General features: G+C 37.0%; 2 protein-coding genes across 4 annotated transcripts; both read right to left on the bottom strand.

Moving 5' to 3' along the window:
• Positions 1–238: 238 nt before the first annotated feature.
• Positions 239–12,513, bottom strand: LOC102223915 (excitatory amino acid transporter 1-like). 3 transcript variants are annotated; one of them, XM_005806371.2, is made up of 12 exons: positions 12,357–12,513; positions 12,157–12,244; positions 7,866–8,132; positions 7,621–7,758; positions 7,249–7,456; positions 6,039–6,081; positions 5,830–5,952; positions 5,541–5,725; positions 5,160–5,393; positions 3,847–4,041; positions 2,428–2,562; positions 239–2,144 (listed from the first exon to the last, which is right to left on the bottom strand). In XM_005806371.2, the coding sequence occupies exons 3-12, from the start codon at positions 8,086–8,088 to the stop codon at positions 1,946–1,948; spliced, it is 1,683 nt and encodes a 560-aa protein (XP_005806428.1). In that variant the 5' UTR covers positions 8,089–8,132; positions 12,157–12,244; positions 12,357–12,513; the 3' UTR covers positions 239–1,945. The 3 variants fall into 3 exon arrangements, with proteins under 3 accessions (XP_005806428.1, XP_005806427.1, XP_023195383.1); XM_005806370.2 differs by lacking the exons at positions 12,157–12,244; positions 12,357–12,513 and adding an exon at positions 10,465–11,351; XM_023339615.1 differs by lacking the exons at positions 12,157–12,244; positions 12,357–12,513 and adding an exon at positions 8,966–10,458.
• A 3,563-nt stretch (positions 12,514–16,076) lies between these two features.
• Positions 16,077–23,418, bottom strand: tax1bp3 (Tax1 binding protein 3). The gene is made up of 4 exons (XM_005806405.2): positions 23,189–23,418; positions 19,935–20,054; positions 17,581–17,658; positions 16,077–17,441 (listed from the first exon to the last, which is right to left on the bottom strand). Exons 1-4 carry the CDS (start codon positions 23,225–23,227, stop codon positions 17,244–17,246), a joined length of 435 nt encoding a protein of 144 aa, XP_005806462.1. The 5' UTR covers positions 23,228–23,418; the 3' UTR covers positions 16,077–17,243.
• Positions 23,419–24,469: the final 1,051 nt, after the last annotated feature.

Raw genomic sequence — 24,469 nt, forward strand, 5'->3', positions numbered from 1 at the left:
ATGACTACTGTCTCAATCTGTTTTTGTTTTGAAATCATAATTAATTTTTGTTGTTGTTGTTGCTGGTTAGTTAGGGTGTTGTAATTAAATAAATGTAACTGAGCCCAGTGACAAAATATTAAATGTAGAGCTATATCTCAGTGTCCCATGTTTCACAGTGACATGGAAGAGCAAATAGTATCTTCAGGATAATATCCTCCACAAGGGGTAGCCACAATCACAATAATGAGAATTACAGTTCAGTTCCTGAGACATTTATTCATCACATTTTTCATACAACCTCCGCAGAAAGGTAGCTGCTTTTCCATATAAAACAAAGTTTTGTTTGGTAACATCAAGCATCAGAACTAAGTCATATTTCTGAACAAACATTGCACAAAGTCAGAAAAGCCTTCAAGTAACCGATAAATAAAAGCACTTGTCAATCACTAGTCACACCACACTTAAAAGCTAATTTATATTTAAACTCTCACAATATGTTTTCACAGTACTCGTCCACAAACCAATAAGAGGAACAGTCAATTCAGATTTTTCAGTTTTGATGTATCGATCTTAAGTTACTGGCTTACTTGGTACAATTCTAAATAAAAATACAAGAAGAAAACAATCTTAGTCACACAGTGTTGTGGATAGACAAAAATAAAAAATAACAGCATTTAGCATCGTTGTAGTTAATTCTTTGAAATTACCGGGTCGCAATAGCACCAAATAAATATCTGATATCAAATAAACACCTCTAAGAAAGCACAGTGTGTAAAATCATTTACCCCATGTTACTACACTTAAATCATTTTTCCTGATTTCACTTTTCAAGCAGTAAAGTACATCCAAAGACTTAATTAAACTGAGTAGGAAAGCTCACATAATTTTTAACCCCATAACAAAAAAAAACTTCAGTAATTTTTATTTACAGACTGATGAGCTTGAGTCTTTTTCTGGTGGTTTGTGAAACCTTGTGAAACCTTGTAAAACTCCCAAAGAGAGGGAGTCAAGATGAAAATGACAAAAGAGGGAATTCAGAAAAGAAATAATATTTGTTTTAAATATTGGTCCTGTTAAAGAAATGGCCTCACTGGAGGCTAGGATGTAATGCTAGTTGGGGGAAAAAACAACACATTTAATGTAGCAAAATATTTTCATAGTGGATAAATAAAGCTTTGGAAATGAGAAGGGTTCTGAACTTTATGTGGCCTAAATTTATTTTTATATTAATGTTCTAGGATACAAAGTACCTAGTGACATTTTATACCACAACCAAGATACTATGTTACCTTTAGTTGTTATGAAAATGCTGTATTTATAAAATATAACAAAAAAAATTTGATTTTACAATTTGATGCCCTGAAACTGGGCCTCTGTCTCTTTAAGAAGCTCCTGCTCTCTCTGACACTTCGCCCTCAGCACATCATCATAACGATGCTTCTCCATAATACTTTACCAACGCTGGAGCTTGGAAGCTGTTCGTATGATGAGCTCAGCAGAGCTCGGCAATTCCTAATTGTCGCTGCCACTAGTCTGAAGGAGTTGAGTGGGGGAGTTGTGACTGATTAGTGCTCTGTAAGGCAGAAGTTTGACTTTGGGACTGCTGCTCTAGGGAGGAGCTTTGTGGAAATAGTTGGTGCATTGTGGGAGCTAGAGTTTAGGCAACCCGAATGATGGCCACAGGAGATTGAATGATTGCTCAAACATGCATGAAAGAATCGAAGCAACTCTCCGGATATGTTTTAGATGAGGGAATAACATTATAATATGCTATAAAGTTCAAAAAGTTGATTTTACATAATACTCCCTCCCTTTAAGAATGCCTCATTTGTTGCAGAAAATGGAGTTTATTTAACCAATTTCAATTTAAGGTGTTTAAGAAAGTCCTCTATCTCAATGATCCTCACTTTCTTGATGAAATGTTATTGATCTGTTAAGTCCTTTCAGATGAAAACTAATTTCCTCACATTGTGGTCTCATTATTGAGGTGGTTCAGTGTGTCATTGTCCTGGCAGATGAGCTGGTATGGCTTCTCATTCTCCTCAATCACAGAGTTTCGCAGGTCAGCATCTTGATTCTGCAGTTCTTCACGGGAGAGATATTCCACGATGCCGGCGCCGAGCGAGTCGCCCAGCACGTTGGTGGTGGTGCGCAAACGATCTCTGCAGCGGAGACGGAGACAGAAGATATTAGATGATAAGTGGAAGGAGGAGAACCTGGGGCACACCTGGGGGGTTGATTATGCAAAGAACCATTTCAACCAGAAACATTGGCGTACATCAACTACAAATATCCTCACAGGCTCTCTAATCTGTTGCTCTGCATTATGTATCAATAACCTTTGTAGACGTGCAGCCTGTAGGCTCTCTGAAGCTCGACAATGACATTTAGGCTGGCTCAGTCCCAGACCAATCCCCATCAAGCTGACATTTACTGGGAACTCACAAGAACCAATCCACGGCGATGATCAGTGTAATGTCCTCTGTGGGCAGTCCCACCGATGTCAATACGATCACCATGGTCACCAGGCCAGCCTGAGGGATGCCTGCTGCTCCGATGCTGGCAGCCGTTGCTGTGATACTGAGTGGGTGGGATGGAGTGGAGAGTGGAGACATTTAATAAAGGGAAACAAACAAACAGCACATGTGCAGTCATAGTGGGAGTAGTAGAGTGATGAAGCCAAACACGGAACTATTACACTACCTACACTACAAACTGTGTTACACTCCACATTTAACGTAACTTAATAAGAAGACACTGCTTAATGCAATATGTTTTCTGAAAATCTTATACTGGATCCATAAATCAGTTCTTCTATATAAGAAAGTCAAAGGACAAAACCAGATTGAAAAAGAGAAAAGGTCTTTCCTTTTCAATTCACCTCATCTTCTTGTTCACATCAAAGATTTTTACCAAACATCATCAACCTCTAATAAATCTCTACTCTAAAAACTTTAATTAGTTATGCTTCAATAAATATTGTAAATCTGAGCAAAATTTCCTACTTTCCACGACAAAAACAAACAAAATGTTTCAGTTACAAAAGCTTTGATGGATTACATTTTAAAAGTAAAATACATACACCACTGAGGTGCACATCTGACAAATTTCATCCAGCAGACTCAGTTTCTCATTTCCATAGTAAACTCATCAACCAGTTTCAGACTAAACCTCACATAATCTCTGATGTCTTTCTCATTTTTAGATCGATAAAATTATGCTAAATTAAGATATTTATAATCATTCACTGTAACAGTGATTTAAAAATGTTTCTTGACAAAGCATAGAGCTTGTTGAGTAAGATTCACTGTTAGTCCATGGTGATATATCATTGCTTTAGTACAGTGTTGTGTTTGACTTATAAACTTCAATAGGTTTTGCTCAACTACATAAAAGCCTGCCAAAACTACAGATTATCAAAAGTTATTAATAAGCAGATTGTTTGGATAATGTGACACTTTGCCAAAGTCCCAAGATGGCACTGTAAAATTTTTATTTGTAAGCATATTTAAGTGTTTGAAACCAAGAAATATGTAATAATTTTCAATAATTTGATGATGAAATGACAGTGGCTTTTTGTCACAAAATGTGTTTTTTAGGTCTGCTATCCAAACTTAGAAAAATCAAAAATGATACAATGTATTTGTTCTTATGTCACATGAGCTTAACAGATGTGTTCACATTTATTTTTGAAGAAACTTCAGACCTTAAACTGAAAGGTCTGGTGACTTGGCTTAAAATATCCTTAGTATTAAAAGACAAATTGTACAAAAAAAGGTAATCATTTAGGTAAAATATTAATTCCACTCTTGCATTCATCATGCTTTAAATTCAGTTATTAGAGGTTAATAAAAACTTGCTAACCTGATGGTGAGAATCTGCCCAAAGTTCAGCTCCATGTCATTGACTTGAGCGATAAAGATGGCTGCCACAGCCTCATAGAGCGCGGTCCCATCCATGTTGATGGTAGCGCCCACAGGAAGGACAAAGCGAGTCACTCGTTTATCAACATGGTTGTTTTCTTCAAGACATCGGAAAGTGATGGGCAGAGTAGCAGAACTGCAAGAGTGGAAAAAAGGCAAAAGATGTAGAGATTATAGTGTCTGTGATCAGAAATTGGGTTGTGAAGATAATAATATTCACAACAATTTTATGCTCCTGAGAAGAGTTAAGGAGTAGCCCCAACATGAATAATGAGTGACTGCTAATTTCAACCTTTCAATGTTTTGAATGGAGACTTTCGAAATGCTGTTCTGGATTAATGGTCAGATAGATTACAATATGAACTTTGTAGGCGGTCTTCTGAGCGGACACTGATGCAAATGGTGAGTCGGTGCTATATTGAAGTCTTTGTCTCAAAATAGCTTCATTAATACTAGAATGAAGCCTATATAAACACATTAAATTTTATGTGTTGATAAAGGTAGGTGATGTCATGCTTTTGACAATATAATGTATGTGATTAATCAAGATGTGTCCAAAGACTACCTGTGTCTAACTCCTGTCCTATAGGTGTTGTGTGCTGCATCTTAAAGATTTATTGCTGTGCTAACGTAGTGAATTAAGTCACAACATGCACTGAAGTCCTGCAAAGGCCAGGTGATTAATCATTTATTAGATTCAGGAGGTTTTTTTACATCCAGATCTAAGATGAACCGGTCAGAAGGACTGACTTTGGACATTACCGATCAAGGTGTGTGACAGTAGGATGGCAATAAAACTGCTGAACCCTGGAGATCATTGGAAGAAGTTTCTGTTAGAGTTTTCTGGCTGCAACTTGAAGTCAATGAATCAAAACTATTTTGTGGGAAGTTTAAACAAATGGATAGAAAATACATTTGTTTTTTGCAAAAACAGTCTGCTTCTGGCATTACTGTGCTGTTGTCATTGTGAGCACAAGCCAACATTTCTTTACATGCCAAGACGGACGCTCATCAGAACATTTCATTCTAAAATTCAGTATGACTGTTAAGTATTTTAGATAGTAAAATACAAAGCCTTTTCAATGAAATAGTGTTTTTTCCTTGACTTAGTTTTTGGTTATAATGAGTATGGAAACTCTTGACAGAAGATAAGTCCCTACCCAAACCAGGCAGAGGGACCCATTAGGTCCTGATGGGAAAGGGATGGAAGAGAGAAATAAGATAAATGAGAAATATTTTCATGGTGAAACTCACCTAGACGATGTCCCTAAAGCGGTGATAAGGGCCTGCAGCAGGCCGCCGATGAAACTGTAGGGATTCCTTCTGGTAACCAGAAAGTAGAGAAGTGGCAGGACGAAGAGTCCGTGGATTAGAAGACCCACAATGACAGATACTGTGTACATCCCCAACTGACCACCCACTTCTGCTAGATCCTTCATCTCCACTATTTTTCCAGCAATCAGAAACAGGATTCCAACTGGTGCGTACCTGCAGAAGATGATTCAGGAACATTGTTTATTGTCACAAACAAACATGACAAAATGCAAGCGCAATCTTCATTATCTACATAACAGTTTTTCAAGTAAGTCAGAAAATCCATTTTGCAGAAAAAGCAGCAATTCTGCTGTTATTTACCAAATGATGACGGCTACCAGCCTCATTATGGCCTCGTTTAAGCAGTCAAAGAACTCTTTAAGAGCGTGTCCCTGTTCTTTCATATTACCAATGACCAGACCAAAGCACATGGAGAAGACGACCAAACCCAGAGCGTTCACTCCAGCCGAGGAACCAGACACAGGAACCGTTTCCTCCACTGTCTCCTGCAGATCACAACACAGAAACAGTAGTTCATAATCTAGGCGTAGGGCTTTATTCTAGTAAATAGCAAGATGATTATTATTTATTTATTATTATTTAAATTCACCTGTATGGTGTGTTGCACCCTAGTGAGGTTTTCATTCAGAGGAGAGTCTGTTATGTTAAACAAGTCGGTGAGGTTCAGAGTCACGTTTCTTGTATAAACAATCTTCTTGTACACAGTTTTATGCTGCAAATAAGCCCACATGTGAAGTTATGGAAAGGAAGTGAATACTTCTGCATGGCAGAAACTGGAAATAGATTAAACAGATTTACCTGAATGAAGCATGCTTCTACCAGGTTAGGGGGAAACATGTTCCTAAGTGGAAAGACAAAAGCTCGAGATGAGTCAAAACTAGTTTGTTGGAACTGTCTGAAATATCACAAATAGTCCTGTAATACTGAGGGGATAAATAGTGCACAGACCACTTGTTGAAACTGCTGTTTTTTCTGACGTAACAATAAAATCAGCCTTCAGTGTGACGTATATCCTGTACATTTGAACTGAAAGACAAACAAATCTGTTTGACATTTTAAAAAAAGGAAATGCTAACATTGTTTAGTTGCATAATTGTGCACACCTACAAGCTAATACTTTGTTAAAGAAAAGGTCCAGCATTCAGTCTTGGTGGTTTCACACGCCTGTCAACAATTCTAGTGACTAATTAATTACGTTTAGCTGTGCTATTAGGATTTTATTTGCATTAATATGTTTATAGTTTACACAGAGATTACAAAAGGATGAATTGGACCTCATTGGACATTAAATGACACTCAGAAGAAGAGCATATTCCTGCACCATGGCACAGTAAAATTTGGGAAAAAGACAGTTTCCAAAACTGGACGTTTCTCCATATTTGAGAAGAAGGCAAGACAGAAACTGCACAAGAAACTGCCAAGAGACTGAAAATAACCGGTACACTGTTTTATTTTTTTTTACCTCAATACAACAAATTCTCACTGGGCATATGACGGTAAGCCCAAACGCCAAACGTTGTGTCATAGACTTTAAAATACTGTTGTTAGTTTAAAAATCACTGAATAGCACCAAAAAACATGAAAGATCTGCTGTTGTTGTATCAACCTTCCAGACCTCTCAGGTATTCTGGTTCTGCTCTGCATCCCCAGAACCAGAACCAAACAAGCAGAATTCAGCTTCTTTGCACCACAAATCTGGAACAAGCTTCCAGAAAACTGCAAAACAGCTGAAACAATGAGTTCCTTTAAATCTAGGCTAAAAACTCAACTGTTTAGAGTTGTTTTTGAAACATAATAAATAAAACTTTAACCAACATTTTTACATGTAATGATGGCACTAGGCAAAATGTAATATTTCAATTGTTGCCTGTGCGTCCTTTAATTTGGAAAAACATGTTTTTTAATAAGGGTGTGAAAACTTCCCAGGTTTTGTTCTCTTTTTTTGTGCAACTTTCCACATAGCATTTTAGCCAAACATGTTGATCTTACTAAACCTGTGGGTCCTCACCTGATGAGGTCCAGAAAAGCATCAGTGGCCTGAATGGCTTCAATATTTCCAGTTTTCACCGCAGGACTGTCTCTGCTGCCTTTTCCCGGCCGGATGATCATGACGATCACAATGCCGATGAACACAGCGATCAGTGTGGTCACCATGTAGTAGACCACCGCACGCACACCCATCTTTCCCGATGCTCTCCTGTCCAATGAGGAGATACCTGTGACATGGAAAAAAATTGTTTGTGAAACTGCCAAATGCTCTTAACCCTAACCCTAATGGTATCATTACTTTATTTTTGTGATTTGAATAAGACATTTTCAGTAAATAAGGAGATGGGATTAAAGCACTAGGACTTTGTTACTTTACTCATCAGAAGCTAACCTGTGACCAGACTGGAGACAATCAGCGGCAGCACTAGCATCTTCAGCATCCTCATCAGGAGCTCCCCAGGAAAGGAAAAGTATTTTATCTCCCTCATGGACAGGTTATGGGGTCGTAGAGCAAAGCCTAGGATTACACCTGAACAGAAAGTAAACATTCCCACACATTCAAACAAATAAAGAAATTAATGTGGACCCGAGTAATTGATAAGTCCACCAACATAACATGACTTTATTCCCACTCACCCAGAGCCACAGAGGCCACTGTGAACAAAACGAACAGGTTCCTCCTGAAGAAACCTTTGAGGCTTTTCCTGCTGATGGAGCCGATCCTCTGCCTCATGCTGCCTGCTCTCTTCTCCATGGCTCTGCGAAAACGCCTCCTGAGCTCAACTTTGTCCGGCAACGTTGGTTTTTCTGTGTCCTCGTTTAGAAAACGGCTTGCACTGTTGGGTGGCTTCTCATTCATAATAAGCTCCAACACCTGTTCCAGCAAGCAGGTCTCGTGTGAAACTGAAAGAGGGTTAAAAAGCAGTATCTGTCGCTATTCCATGTTCTGTCTCGAACGGATGAAGAAACCAAGAAGCAGATTTCAGCACCTGTCCAGTGCCGCAAATCAAAATTAAACGGTGACCAAAAATCTGACAAAAACATGTGAAACTCTGGAGGCTGTTTTACCATTGGCCTATGCTTTCTTGTTAATTAAATTAGCTTCATGGTCAGAGTTCTCCACAGTATAGCATAATTTCTAAGCCAAAATGTCAAATTTTAAAGCAAAAAGAATTTAAAATAACTTTAAATTTTATGTAAATTTAAAGTTACGTAAACAACTTTAAATTTAACTCTTAAGCAAGAGTTCACACATTATTATTGTGCAATAAACTAAAAATGTTGCTTCAAAATTGATGAAGCAGCAAAGAAAAGCATAAAGAAGAAGTAACAGGCAGCTCAACACAAGCCTCTTCTCACTTAAACTAATGTGTTGTGTCCTGTTGCAGATTGTCACTGCCAAACACTTTCTCCATTCAACTCTTACTTTACTTTGAAAGTACACAACTTTAGTTTTACCCACTACAGAACTTGCTGAATATCTCACAAAAATTAATACATTGTTTTAGCTGTGGCAAAAAGAACAAAAAAACTACATTGTGCACCCTGATTCTGTGAGTTTGCAAACTTTTACTGACACTGCAAAGCCTCAAGTTCGGTTTCCTAATTATGACTAAAGCAGGAAAAACTTCTTGTTTTGAAATTAGATAAGTTAAAAAAAATGCAAGTGTCCTTTTTAAATGTCCTGAATGAAAAGTGCTGTCAGTGTTAAATTACTGAACTTTCTTAAATCTTACCGTGTTTCTCTCTTTTCTTTGTGCGTGTAGTAACACGTGGCTGATAGTTTTACGTCTTCCTATCTGCCCCGTCTGCTGACCTGCTTCCTCTTAAAACGTCGCCCTTTGCAAACAGACTAGACTTCCCGCGCTTTGACTCAGTGACGTATTCATGTGTTTATCTACACTCCCAAGTCACACAGACATGATCTCCCTTTAACTAAACACCTCACAGCAGTAATTTTACATTTCTGCATCATTCTCGCCCCATATATATGTTTACATTTCTGGTGTTTTTTTGTAACAATCTGTTTTTCTGTAATTATCTTCCTTGTTTTCTACCTGCTTTGACCACAGATGATTTAAAGTAATCGTTCTTTACCCAGAGTTTGCTATTATGTGGCCTCACTAAATAGGCTAATTTCTTCCCCTTCGATTTTATTTTGGTTTGATCAGGGATCATAATGTGACATATTTCACAATACTTAACTGGCCCAAATATGGGTCAGAAAGAGAATCAATGAAAATAGTCCAAAATTTAAAATCTTGAATATTAGAGTCAAATTAAATGAACCACTGATATGTGATGCGTAAGTACATGCATACAAAATATTTTAGGGATTTCTTGTATATGAAAGAGTAGCAGGTGGGCATGAGATCGCAGCGATTACCCAGAACCAGTTTATATGCTGGTGTCCTCTATCTTAAAAGCATTCTTTTTATTTCAAAATAAAAAGATCTATGTTGCTCCAGAATAAAAAAGGTGAAAGTAATAGGTTCCCTCTGACTGCACAGTTGAGAAGACGGGACCAAATACAACTGTAACAGAGCACATTCAGCTGCAAAAACAATATGCTATTAACATCCAGACACAGTTAGCAGCATCATGTGTGTTCAACTATAAACTATCAACTTCAAAGCCACAAAAAATTTACAACCATACTGATTGGACCACCATCTTGGCTAACCCTTTTGCATAATGTCAAAGGAAATTCAGTGATTTACAGACAGTGCTGTGCAACAGTTTTAAATCTGACCTGTTTTAACAAAAGATTGCTTTGTCCAACTTTGTGGATTATGATTTAACAGAACAGTATGAAACACCCCTGTTTAAATCAATACTGGTCATGCAGAATAAAATTGGTGTTAGTGTAGATGGTTGTTATTTTTTATAAGCAACAGTTTACACAAAAACATAAGACATGTAAATTGCTACAGATTTGAAGAAAATCAATCCAAAAGTCACAAAACACACCTGAACTTGGAGAAAAGACAAAACACTAAAGAACGTTAACACTGAAGTTGTAGTCTAAAACATAAACACACACACCTATGCCTTGTTTCATACATTTAAATAATATAAATTTAAGATTTATCCTTGTAATACCAAGTACATGCTGCCTGTACAAGTAAATACACAACAGTTTCTGTAATTCATTTGTAACATTGAGCAAATGCTCTTAATAAATATCCCTCTGCGATAGAGGCAGGTGTAATTCAGGTGCCCTATGATTACTCACCACTCATGGTTTCAGTCTTTGGGAGCGGTTAAATTAAAGTCAGGTGACGATCAGAGCTCGACCAGCACGCACTGCAATGACCTTAAGCTGTATTAGTGAGCAGCACAATGATTACAGCTCTGCTCTGCGCTCATATACAGACAGACATGAAAAGGCCTCTCCTATGGTCTGACCTTCTCACATTTCCACACATAAGCCTGGAAAACACACACACACACACACACACAAAGGACAGACCATCTTTTCCCGAACCCATTCAATAAAAGCCTATTTATTTCAGGAACTTTATCAGGAAGTGAAACCCACATATATGTTAATTACACACAAGTGGCAGTTTGGTAGACATTATTTCTGACTTCCCATTTATGTAAATTATTTTTAAATACTCTTTATGCAGAATTTAACTTTTCTGAGGTATTTTCTAAAGCAGAGAAGCTTGTCAAAACAAAGGTAGGATGAGAAAAGTCTCCATTTATCAAGTTGTCTGCATTAAAGCTGCAGTATCTAACTTTTATATAAAAAATATTTTTATACATATTTGCTTAAACTCTCAGTATTTTGTGACAGTGTGGTATGAAACAGATAATTTGTTACAGGATCGAGTGCCTCTGTCTTTTCAGTGTTCCCAGTGATAACTGGAAACAACCAATCACAGCCAAGAGGCGGGTCTTGGCACTGTCAATCACAATTTCATGTGGCGCTTCTTATCCCTCTTCCCCACTTGCTCTCTGCAGAGAATGCTAAAGCTAGATAGCAAGGCCAAAGATGACGGCGGATAAACGGTAAGTTATTTCTCACCATTAGCACATGTAGCAAGCAGCACTGATTGACAGCACTAAGACCCTCCCCCTGGCTCTGATTGGTTGTTTTTTGTCAGGAGTGGTGCCTTTTTTAAAAAGTAGCTCAGGGAGGAGGTGAAGGGAATTGGTCTTTTCACATATTATCTGTCTCATAGCATACTGTCACAACATGGTGACAGTTTTAACAAATATGAAAATAATATATTCTTCTACAAAGAATATATATTCTGTATAAAAGTGACATAGTGCAGCTTTTAGCCAAAATAGATGTCATCCCAATCTTATTCTTTTTACTCAGATCCTTTTTTACTCAGAGTGAAAGAATGAAAGAGTATAAATATAAAACATGGGTGCAGTCAGTGTGACAGCTGCAGTTTGTGAACTATAATTACAAAACCTTTGCGTTTATAATTGCGTTGTCATCGTTTTGACTTTTAGATATCCAGAGGTTACTATATCTGAACAGGAAGTTAGAGAATGACACATGAAATCTATTTCTCTGTCATCACTTATTTAAAAATGCTAATCCTGGATATTGACACAATAATGTATATATTAAAATAAATGGACATATGTCTAAAGAAACTGCTTGACTTTTTTAAAATTTAGTACAGCTCTACTTTACAAACTCGTAGGAACACGTGAAAAGATAGACAGATAGATAGATAGATAGATAGATAGATAGATAGATAGATAGATAGATAGATAGATAGATAGATAGATAGATAGATAGATAGATAGATAGATAGATAGATAGATAGATAGATAGATAGATAGATAGATAGATAGATAGATAGATAGATAGATAGATAGATAGATAGATAGATAGATAGATAGATAGATAGATAGATAGATAGATAGATAGATAGATGATAGAAAGAAACTTATTTACCCTGTAAGAGTCTCTCCTTCCTTATGTCAGACTTTCATGACTTGTCCATTCTCTTCGTTTTTCACTTCTCCTTGCAGGTCTTCAGAACCTTTACAAAGTCAACACACAAAAATGTGTTTCAAATCTCATTTTTAACTTTATATTCTGTTATCAGCTGAGTAAAAAAGATGAGAAGCTAATTAGAAACAAGTCTCGCCCACCTGTTTGTCAGAGACGATGCTCTCTCCATCATGTGGATCTCTCTATCTTCGCTACACTGCTTGCTGCTGCTAATGAAGCAGTGATGCCCACTCACACACTCTTCCCTCATCATCCGCACTGTAAACTCCCGATTTACAACGTAATCCGTTGTAGCACGTCGTGCTTTGTGAGGAGGCGCGCCTGGGATGTGTGCATGGGTGGAGAGGAGAGGATGAGGAATCTTCAGGGGTGAAAATGATCATTTATTTGTATCAATAAAACCTGAATTTGAATGAGCCTCTTTGTTCTGGGATTAATCTAAATCTGATTAAATGATTCTAGTAGAACTTAAATAACAAAAACCATCACTGTTCACGTAATGTCTTTGGGTCCTGGTGCTTGTAGACGGCACACAAGGGTTATTGCTATGACAACAAGCATGTGCTCAGCACTGAACTCCAGGGAACTGGTTGTATCTGTTACCCTGCTGGCATCCAGCTGCCCAGCTCTCTGCTCTCACACCCACACATCACACTCGTCTTCACAAAACTCCATTAACATGCATGAACATAAAGTGTGAGGAGAAAGAAGCTCCTCAGCAGCCAGTCACGCTACACTGTGTATTATTCAGAGGGACGTACAGTAAGCTAACACAGGAAAAGAGACACAAAACATGGAAAAATGTTTAGTTTTTATTTTCTGTGGCTAAAAAAAGGTTTTCTGTTCTCTGATATTTTCAAATATCTCAGAAAACATTTTCACAATGCACAGAGCAGAGGGCTGTAGAATTAAACTTAATGAATAAATAAATCAGTAAATTTATCTCATCTCCATAAGGTTTAATTTAGTGGCTCCTCTGTAGCTCTCGAAGGGTCCAGGTTTGTTATTACATGAATACATATAGCTACCTTTTACTTTTTTTGTTTTTTCAAACTGTCAAATTGTTCTACGCCTACAACTGAGCGTCCAACATAGTGTTTTTATTTTTATTTTTAAGAGTATTGTCAAGGCTTATTTGTATTAACTGTAGCCAGTTATCTTGCCTGGGATGAGATGTGTTGATCTGCAACAAGCAGGTCAAAATTGCAAGCAAAACTGGGATGTGAAGGGATTTCAGAGAGGCAACTGAACGGCTTTCAGTTGACTTTGATAAAGTTCTGGAAAACTGTTCATTCAGAAGGAATAAAAGAGGGAAAATCCCTGAGGTGGGGATGAAAGCGTGATCACAGCCCCAGATTGATGACTGTGGAAGGTCTCCTGAATCCGGCCACCACGGTCCCTGCTGTGGCAGCAGAATCCTGTTCTGTCACCAAAGATTGATGAGAAAGCTTAAACGCTCCACAAGGCTAGCGCAGCAGAAGTGGCGGAGATTTCTCCTGAGATGTTGAACGCTCCAGAGATTGTTGGACTTTAATGGTTGACAAGACAAGTTTAAAGACAAACTGCAGGGGTGGTTCAAAGTATTAAATAAGGAGAGCAGAGAGTGTTTCAACTACTGACGAATCAAATGAGACCATTAGAAAGAAGCTGATCCGTTAACGGTGGTGCACATCAATGATTCAGCAAAGGTGATGAAGGCTGTGAAGTTCATGGGAGTTCACAAACAAACCTTGACCTGGTCAGAAAGAATTGGTTTATGGTAAACAGCAGTTTCTCTTCCCATGCAGGACGGGATCAAATCTTCCTCCTCCCATCTTCACCTCCTTCCAAAAGAGCACCCAGGCCAAAATGACATATTGAGTGGTGCAGCAGCTGTCTCTCTTCCCCACATTTTTATACAACTCTGAATTAAAATATTGCATACTGTTAAATTTTTTAAATCACATGACAATTATTTCAGCCATAAAAGGGTGGAGGTTTTTATTTTAAAATGGGAATTATTCCACATCCTTTTTAGAGCTTGACTTTTGGGTATTTTAAAGACCTCAACGTGTCTTGGCTAGATTTTAAGTATGTTTATGTTGTAAAAATAAAAACAGCAGCATCTACAGCACAATAAGAGGCTTTCAATAAATCTTACCTTTACTTTCAATTAAAGATAGTGTCATCATTCTAATCTGCTCTTAATTATCAGGGTAAAAATAGAGATGTCCACTGAATGCTCAAAAATCAACTAAGAAGTTCCACCGTTTTTTTATATATATATTTCTGATGATCCTGTTCCAGTTTGGTGTAGGAAAAAGTGATAGAGGCAGATTGCATTGCCATGGAAACACAATTATCATGCCATAATGTAGGAGGCATGGATCATGTATGAACCACGCTTGGTGTAATTACTAGCTCGCCCACAGCACAAAGACTTTTCTCAGTGTTTTCTTTGAGTGTAAATTGCCTTTTTCTTTCTTGCTCTATTAATTACAAGTGATTTTCATAGAATGCCAACTTGAAATTTCCTTTAATTTAGTACATTGATAAAGTAATGAACATATATACAGATCAACCAAAATAAACATGATTATTTTACGTAATGCATGTCAATTAGATTACCTCAAACAGTGCATCTTGTAATGAATTTAGATGCTCATTGCTTCCACTTACAAACTGTCCATTAGTTACCCAGCAACATGCCATGTGTTAACGCCGCAGCATCATGAAGCTGCAAGTCTGAGCTTTGTCTCAGATGTTTGGGCAACCATGTCATTGTCTCTAAACAGTATGAAGGGCAGAGAAGTGGAATGAAGCATGCTTCCCCATCCCTGAAGCGCGCGCACACACACACACACACGATGACGGATCGCTCATCAATTATTTCTCAAAGACAGGATTTTGGCTCAGCATCGCCCCAACTCTCACCCAAGATGTGGCAGGTGTTACTTTATGACTCTAAACGTAATGTAGGAGTGTTAATTCTGTCCTCAGAAAACAAACCACTGATCAGATTTTTAATAATTACCGATTGAACCGGAGTCAAAATAACAGGTATTCATTCAAGTTCTACTTGGGGTTTCACGATATCTTAGACGGCTTCATTTGGTATAGATTTCCAATATTTAGGAGATGAAAGTGCAAAAACTCTGTACATCAAAAAGCCACAGGATAAACAGAAAGGTCAGAGTACAGATCCCTCTGCTTTGAAATGTCAGCTGATTATTCAGACCTAGGACCATAAAAATACTTGAGAGGCAAAAATATACATCATGTTAGATTTGTGTGTTAGCAATATTCCACATATGGAAAAAATACATCAGGATTGTGCAATGTCATGAGTGGTAGACTGGAGAAAAAAAAAGCAAAACATTGATGAGAAATGTCGTCTTATTTAACTTGCTAAAAGTTATCTTCTTCACAGAAATTAGAAATAAAACATCTGCAATAGCTCAATATAGCGAATTGGTGTATAAAGTGAGAAAAGTAAAACAAAAAAACATTTTGCCTCGGATTCAAATCAGTCTTAAACGGCGAGGTTTAGAGCGGATACTTTAAAGACTTCAAACTCAAACTTAATTATTTCAAATAAGTTTTTATTACATAAAATCAAACATGCCAGTGAAAAAAAGACATACATACCTGTTTGTTTTACTCGAAATCAGAATTTAACAAAAACAAAATATTGTCACGCAGGCATAAATGATTAGTGAATATAATCCATAATTTATATGGATTATGGATTGTTTTAATGCTAAACTAAATATTAATTAGTAGAAGAATTAAATCTGAACATTATTTTCTGTCAGCTATGAGCCTAAATAAGTGATGTTTAACCCAGACAACACAAACAAAAGAGAAAATTGGAAACACAGTTTATTGTTTTAGGTGTTGATTTAATATATTTGAACTTGTTTTTGTATCTCAAAACATTTCTTGATTTGATTTCATCTGTACAAAGCCAGTTTTAGTGGGAAATATTTCTAATAAAACACATATTTCAGTCTTAGAGACTACAGTCCCCGGTTTGATTCCCGATGCATGTGTTCTCCTTCTCTAGCTGCACTTTTTCCTGTCTAGCTTCTAATGAATAAAAATATGACATGATTCTCAATTCTGAACCTGATAAATGTCAAGGGGCTTAAAATGTATACAAAGAATTATTGAAAAACAGTGACTGGTGCCATCCAAATAAATATAAAATGTATTAAAAAATGGTGTTTGTGTAAACAACTTGTTATAGATTTTCAGTCACATTAATCAGATCTAGAAAGTTGATCGACTCAAAGCAAGAAAATGACCAGTAAATAATAATAAACTATGATACTGACACAGCATACTCTATCCCATTTTTCTGTCTTTTTTTAGAAAGAAAAAAAAAATCACTAACCCTGCATTTTGGCTTTAACTTTGGCGTTTATTCTGGATAGCAGAATATTGGTTCTTTGCTTTAGATAAGAGGAAAGCTGCTTGGTTAGTGTGATCAATATGATTTAGTTATAGTACCCGGTATCTAAATGCTAACAAGATTAATTTAACAAATATCAGCTAAATCAGAATGAAGGAATCATTTTGTTCAACACTCATTCACACAATCAACATTTCTGCTTTCCAAGCCTTTGTATTTGTTCTGCCAGTGGTCAAAAGTTACCTGGTATTATATTTGTGTGCTGTAGTGTGAAGATCTAACTCACTTCACTGTTCAGGTGATTTCATTTCTTACTGAGCTATAATAAGTATAAAAAAAAAATAATAAATTGTTTAAGTATTTGATGTATTGGTGCTGTGGGAGACTGAACTACAATTTCCCTGAGGGTAAATCCCAAAGGGATGAATAAAGTTTCTATCTATCCATCTATCTAGCAGTAGAAACAGGCCTTAAAGGGAAAGCTGATAAATTTATTGTAATTGGGATTAGACTCAAGCCTCAGATAACTCAATAAGTCACCAAATGTTAAATGGATGGACTTGAATCTGTTTTCTTTGCATTGATGTAGCATTACAGGCCACAGGGCAGCTGCATTTGGAGATGTTTGTAGCGTTTATAAAACTACTCTGTCTTTTGTTGTCCTCGCATTAGTCTGTGCAGGCAGATGGCTGGGATGGCTCCCCTTTGAATGTTTAACCGCTTCTTCCAGGGACTTCCTGGTTATCAGTAGCCTCACCACATCTTCCCTCTTCTTTGTCAGTTTTTTACGAGCCTGGTCGTGAGTCACCATGGTCATATCCCAGCCGTTCACCTGGTAGGAAGGAGGACAGTCTTTTCAAGGTTCAGTCCAGGATAAGCAATAAAACTTGCAGCTTTTTTTTTTTTTTACTGCTCCCTACAGTGCCATCTTGTGGCTTTCGCATCCAATGATGAGAGTTGTTACTACCCACCTGCATGATTTTGTCTCCCATCTTCAACCCTGCACTTTCTGCTGGTCCTCCTGGAGTTATCCTGGTCACATAGATTCCCTGCAGACCACACACATTGCTAAATACAGATAATATTTTCTCTTCTCTTTGTGTACTAAGGTTTTTGAGTATTCACTCAAATAATGTGCATTTTAAATACTGAAATAACTGGAACAGCTCGTGTCATATTTACTCTTGCTTTACATTCAGTTCACAATCTGAGAATAAGCAATCGCTCTTCTAAAATAAAATTTTATTTCTCACATTTTTCTTCCACATTAACTGGAAAACAGGGATTATTGAGATAATTAAGCTTTCTCTGACAAGGTTTTACTGTAAACCCTGACTTCACTGTGTACCAGGCGCTGCAACCATCTTCTGATGTCTAAGTTTATTTCTCATTTTGTACTATTTATTTCTTTATCTTTGTATATTACGTATATACACATAACCTGCATCTTAACTCGAGTCGAGCAAATCTCAATCTCGTTGTAATCTGTTAATGACAATGACAAATAAATCTTATCTTATCTTCTGGCTAGCTGGCTGAAAGGCAAATTTAATTGTATGAAAATATTTCCAGTTGCACAAAAACTTGGAGCATGCATTGAAAAACTACATTTATCCATCAATAACTTCTGATTTTTTGTTATCTGTTAATCACAATAAAAACATCATAATCTAAATCTAAATCTTTTTGATCTTCCAGCCATCACACAGATTTCTGGTTGATTATTTGGACAAAATCAGTTAAAAAGGTGCAATGATAACAAAAACACAATCAAAAATACAATAAATTAATTTTATCTTTGGCACCGTTTTTATCTCTTCTCTTTGTAGCACAAACATACCAGTCTACCATAATTATGCATGTTATTTTGTTGGGTTTCTAAAAAAAGGATCTCAAGACCTTTCACTTGTTGACTCACAACACCAAAACTGATTTTGGGAAGCACTGTTTTAGATTCCTAAAATAAGGAATAAACATCTTTCCAGTTTTGAGTAAAAACAGATTGATCATGTTACACATGATCGATTAGAAGTTTTGTTTAATGAATCTGAGGTATTTTTACTTAAGGTTTTGATGATGTGATAATTTTTTTATCAGCTCTGTTTTCTAAGCAAAATATCAACAATCAATTAGATGATTTATCTGGTGTCTGTAAACAGGATCTAAACAATACCCAGAAATAATTAAGATCAACTCTGTTTTAGTGCTCAGCATCTGTCATATTAAATTCTAACATTGTATCTCAGTTTCCTGTGCAGAAATCATTGGAAAAGGAAAGTCCTCTGCCCTGAATTTCTGCCATTTTTCAAAGCAACAATGTTCTTCAGAAACTTCTTTCTTCTTCACATTGTGTTGCAACCTTGTGGTGTCATAGTTGGGTAAGTTATTGTTTATTCACCCTCTGCTTTGAACCTGAGCTGCACATTTAGCATACAGTGGACTGTACTGATTAATTATTAAAACTATGTGTTTCAAATTATGAAAAGGGAATTAAATTTTTTTTATATGTTTGTGCTGCAAACATCTTTGGAAAACCATAATTCCATCTCACTTCTCCTGTTTGTATTTTTATCATCTGAGTGTTGTTTAAGGTAGGGACAGGGAAGCTGGTCAGAGATGATGAGAGGATGGTTGGAGCTAATTATCTAAAACATACAGCCAGACCTACAATTTCAATTAAAATATATTCATGTGTTAAAATGGTCTAATCAAAGTCCAGACCTAGATCTAATTGAGAATCTGAGGCAAGACTCGAAACATTATGTGTACGAATGTGACACATTCAATGCGACAATGAACAAAAGTTTCAGACTCCAGATGTGAACAGCTGATAAAGACTAAAAGACTCATAGCTGTAACTGCTCCAAGGGTGTTTCTTTTTTTTTTTTTTTACAAAGCACTGAAGGTACAGACACTTTAGCTTAAAATACAGACACAAACCTCCAAGAGCCGCAGCCGACTGCGAGTTAAAGTTATCATTCATCTGTAATAGGATAAGTGGAAACACATGACTAGTTCTCAAACACTTCCACCAGCTTAGAGAGTTTATGCAATAATCAGGTAGTACTTGAGTCTGCATAAACCTGCAGTACGTCGTTCAATTACACACATATTTGGGTCTGGCTTGTTCTCACATGAGGCCACTAACAATACGTCCAGGCCTGTTCTTTACTTGCAGCTCACCGGTATATGCCAAGTTAAATAACAGGAACTTTTCTGTTCCTCTGTAGCATAAAAGAATATGTATCTTAGTTTAACTCAAGGTTAAAGAGCCATTATAAGAAACAGTCAGTAGATATGAGTGCTTAGATGTTTGTTTTCTGACCTTATCTGACTTGTCCTCAGAGAAGGGGTTCTGCCCGGGGTCCTGGTCGATACCGCCTCCGATGCTGAAGCCCAGAATCAGGTTTTCTCCTTGGCACAGCTTCTGGATTTCAACTCTTTGCTGTTAGAAAACAACCAGACAAAATCAGATATTAAGCAAAACATTCAGTATAAGCCACTGACTTACTGGGAGCTGTTCTGCACATATGAAATCTTCACGAGGGATCTGGCATTGTTGCCCAACTGTGTCATTACTGGGCTGTTCAGACATGAGCACAAAATCAGCACAAATTGCAGCTGTGCCATTTTTTTTCTGCTACTACAAAGAAATGTTTGTGCAAAATAAAACTTGCTGCTAATTAAAGCATTCAATATTCCTACACCATCAGGGAGCATCTGCACAACATAAGAGTTGATTCTGAGACATTTTCTGCCAACTGAAGTCAAAAAAGATGGAAGATGGATTAATAAGTTCCCTGTAGTGTGATAATCAGCTGCAGACTGATGGACGGGTTTGACTCTAGAGCTCCTCCAACACAAAGGCCGCTTGTGTGCGGTGATGAATAACCACAGAGTCTCTCTAATACAATGAAGTCTAGAGATGACTTCACTGATGTTGTCGATCAGCCAATGAGTCAGGATTTCCAGATAAAAAACTTCTCCTTTTTAGAGCTTTGCAACCACGGGCAACAACAGCAAATAGAAGAAAACATGTAATTGCAGAAAGAAAGACAGATGTATGTTGCAGTTTATAAATTGGAAATGGTGACCAGAAGACGGCAACGCACCTAAACAACTAAAACGGTGGAGAAAAAAAGCCTGGACAACAATGTAAGCTTATCTTGCCACCATGCACAATGAGCGGGACGGTAACGGGAAGAAAAGCTTCAAAACTAACAGTACAAAGCTGCAACAGGAAGTGATTTGGGACAAAAGTATTTATAACGATAATTAGAAGCTACCTTCTTGGCAACTGGTTGGTTGTTCAGCAAGCAAGACTAAAACATTTAGAGTTTTCTAAACTCTTCTGGGACTCTAGCTGGAACTGGTCAGATGAACCTCAAATCAAACCTGAGAGAAAACTAAAAAAACAGATCACTGCTTGACTGTTGAGCAGGAACAATTAACAGAGTAATAATCACACACTGGACTAAAAAAAGGCCACAGACATCAAGCCTATAAAAAAAAATAAAAATCAGTGGTGAGCTCAGGAAAAGCTGAAAGAGAATGCAGAGATAAACAGGAATGTGCTAAAACAAACAACAACAAAAAACATTTGAATTGGAAAATGAAGAAAAATGAAATGACCAGCCCCACACAGTCCTGCAAGGGAAAGCGGGTAAAAACAATGTCACATAATAATTAAAGGCTTTTTTGTTCTACAAAGAAAAAGTTAAATACATGTTAGAATATGACAAAGATTGTAATTATTTTTTTTTTCAGTTCTCGAGTCATTTCATCACATTGATGTTAGGAAAAAAAGAGGAAAAAAAGTAAGTCCGTAAACTAGAAAATTTCGGAAGAAATTTAGCCGGGGCCTGCCAAGGCGTGCCCGTCGGTTTGGGCCCGGCGTTGTCACGCTACAAATTGGCATCAATGCTAAAGAACGCTGCAACGTAATCAATAGCATGCTGAGAATCACAAGAACGTTAAGTAAGGCGGACGTGCACCATTCAGTATGATTTAAAATGTTGTCAAGGCTTTTATTTTGGAAGTTTTGTTAAACTTCATTTCAAAGGGCCAAACTAATCCCATGCGTAATAGTCCTTGGGTTAAAATAGTTATATAATGCTCAAAACACAAGTAGTTGATGTAAAAATATTAAAGGCTTTTATTTTGAAATGTTTGTTAAGCTTCATTTCAAAAGGCCAAACTAATCCTATGTTTATCAGTGCTTTGGATGAAAAAGTCAAATAAAGCCAAAAAGAGCAATTATGTCATATAAAAATATTCAAGGCTTTTATTTTGAAATTTTCAGTATGCTTCATTTTAAAGTTCCGAACTAATACCATGTGTAACAGTGCTTTGGATGAAAAAGTCAAATAAAGCCAAAAAGAGCAATTACGTCATGTAAAAATATTCAAGGCTTTTATTTTGGAATTTTTGTTAAACTTCATTTCAAAGGGCCAACCTAATCCCATGAATAACAGTCATTGGATAAAATCAGTTATATAATGCTCAAAACACAAGTAGTTGATGTAAAAATATTAAAGAAAGTATTAAAGGCTTTTATTTTGGAATTGATATTTGTGGGCGTGATGGCGATTTCAAAATTATTTTGGGCTCAAAAAATCTCTCCATTTCTCACTCTAAAGGCCCTGGCTCTCACTCTAATTTTCGGAAAAATGAGAAACTTTGGGTCGCTTAGAGACAAATTGTGGACAAACCGTAACTGGTATCGACGAGCCGTCTTCACTTTCGAAGAGATCACAGACGTATCTACAAAATGAAATTTGAATGGCATTTCTACGTGAATTCGTGACGACACAGAAAATCCTCAAAAATAGGGTATTTCTAGGATTTTTCCCATTGACTTATAATGGGGTTTTTTTCGTAGTTTTTTGCGAATTATGTCGCCACGTTAAGCCCAAATCCCACCAAAAGTAATAGCAACAATGGCGTGAATTTTCTGCACGTTTTGATACCTCATTTGTAGGTGTGCACCCAGCGGTATGAGCCGCATTAACGGTTACGGATGAAAAATAAAGAATTGGGAGAATAGCAATAGGTTCCTGCCATTGCTTTGCATGGCAGGCCCCAATTAACCACAGAGAGAACCACTGTAGTGAATGGTTCATGCTGATCTTCCTAGTTTGCGATACAGTCAAAAAAAAAAAATAAAGTCAGGAATTTTAAAATAACGGGTTAAAAACGGTTGCTGTTTTGTTGCGTTCACGGACCAGGAAGAACTCACACACCTAGCGAGTGACGTACCTGTCAGGACATTTTCAAACTGTGTGAAAGTAACAACTGTAAAAATAGATTGTTAAAAATAAAATTAAAAATCGACTAACATCTTAGATTATTCAAATTACCTGGCTGAATGTAAATGAGTAAACTACAATTTAATCTGACACAAATGTTCCGATTTTCACTAAACAAAGAAAACACTAACACCGTAAACAAGAACTACCGTATGATAGTTAATTCGCGCTTATGTTTACACATATCTACTTAGTTTAATCCCTAATGTTGGCCAAAAAGATGAACAATGGATACCAGTTCAATGAAACACAGTCGCTCTCCTAAACTCACCACAACTGCAGTCACTGGTTGACCGGGGACAAACGACATCGTTTAGCTGTGATTTAACAAAACAAACAACAAAAACGAGCCGAGGAATGTTTAACAAAAGCTTTCGTAAAAGTTTTCAAAATGTGTTTTTAGTGGAGGAAGAACTTCCCCCGAGTTACTAGAAGGCTGATCCCGAGCTGAAAACCAGAGTCTTCCCAGATGACGTAATCTCGCCTCTCAGGAAACTCAGATGTGAGTGTTTCATTCACCCTGGCAGCTAGGGAGGGCGGTGTTAAATGGCTGGCCGCTGCCCTTTTACCTCCAGACATTTCTTTCTGCGTCAGAGAGAGATGAATGATTAATGTCCTTAAATGGACAGCAGGGCTGAGCCTCTAAAAACGAAACCATACTCCTTTAAGGCACAAAATCAGTCGTCTAAAGTACTGCATTTGACTATAATATGAAGTAATACTATGACCTAGTTATAGTATTATTACTGTTAATTTAATGATTATTATTGCTCAATGAACTAACAAAAAGTCAGAATAACTCCCTGTGGATCACATGCTATGAAACTGGTTTAATAATCACATAATCTGTGTCTTAATTTAACTTTTAATAAGCACATGTACCTGTCATACAGACACTAATAATTGTATAACTTTCCTTACTATAAAAAACACTCTTCCCCAGAGATGGTCAAAGAGCTTATGCAGGACTTGTGCCCCAGTTCCAGCTGCCAATCTCTCCTCCCAACATTAACAATTTGTGTATGTTTTCAATTATCAAATATGAAATGTTTTATTATGACGAGCAATGACATTTGGGAAGGGACTAACATCCAATATCTTGGATGTTGCTGCATAACCCTTGTATCTCCATCGTATTGCACTATTGTACTTGCTTCCACGTTTACATGGTGTTCATGCTTACACATCTTATTTGTGTTTGTATCTTAGAGTGCACAGAATCATACCCTAAAGGAAAACTGTGTGAGTAATCGCATGGGAGCTGAATACCTCCCCACAGCAAGCCTTTTATTTATACAGGCCTACTGTGAAGTTGCAAATAAATTACAGTGTTTGTTTTGTTTTCTGTAAAATTCTCAAATTCTAAAAATAGTCAATCTGCCCCAGTAAAATACTGTATAATGAAATTTTGTATTTGCCTAAAACATCTTCTATGATAAGCCTCTGTTCTCGCAAGGTCCATCTTTAAATTTAGCTGGTGCTGTTCTTCCAAGCTTGATGATGAGTGTAGAACATGTGTTTTCTATTAAACTGGAATGGAGCGCTCTGATCT

This window comes from Xiphophorus maculatus, chromosome 9, assembly GCF_002775205.1.
Source record: "Xiphophorus maculatus strain JP 163 A chromosome 9, X_maculatus-5.0-male, whole genome shotgun sequence".
NCBI lineage: Eukaryota > Metazoa > Chordata > Actinopteri > Cyprinodontiformes > Poeciliidae > Xiphophorus > Xiphophorus maculatus.

Coding starts and splice junctions, on each gene's coding strand:
- tax1bp3 (XM_005806405.2), bottom strand. CDS start 23,227: ATGTCGTTTGTCCCCGGTCAACCAGTGACTGCAGTTGTG. Junction 20,055..23,188: donor AACCAGTGACTGCAGTTGTG/GTGAGTTTAGGA, acceptor GTTTTCTAACAG/CAAAGAGTTGAAATCCAGAA. Junction 17,659..19,934: donor CTGAGGACAAGTCAGATAAG/GTCAGAAAACAA, acceptor TGTGGTCTGCAG/GGAATCTATGTGACCAGGAT.
- LOC102223915 (XM_005806370.2), bottom strand. Junction 2,563..3,846: donor GGGCAGATTCTCACCATCAG/GTTAGCAAGTTT, acceptor CCACCCACTCAG/TATCACAGCAACGGCTGCCA. Junction 2,145..2,427: donor ATCGCCGTGGATTGGTTCTT/GTGAGTTCCCAG, acceptor TCTCCGCTGCAG/AGATCGTTTGCGCACCACCA.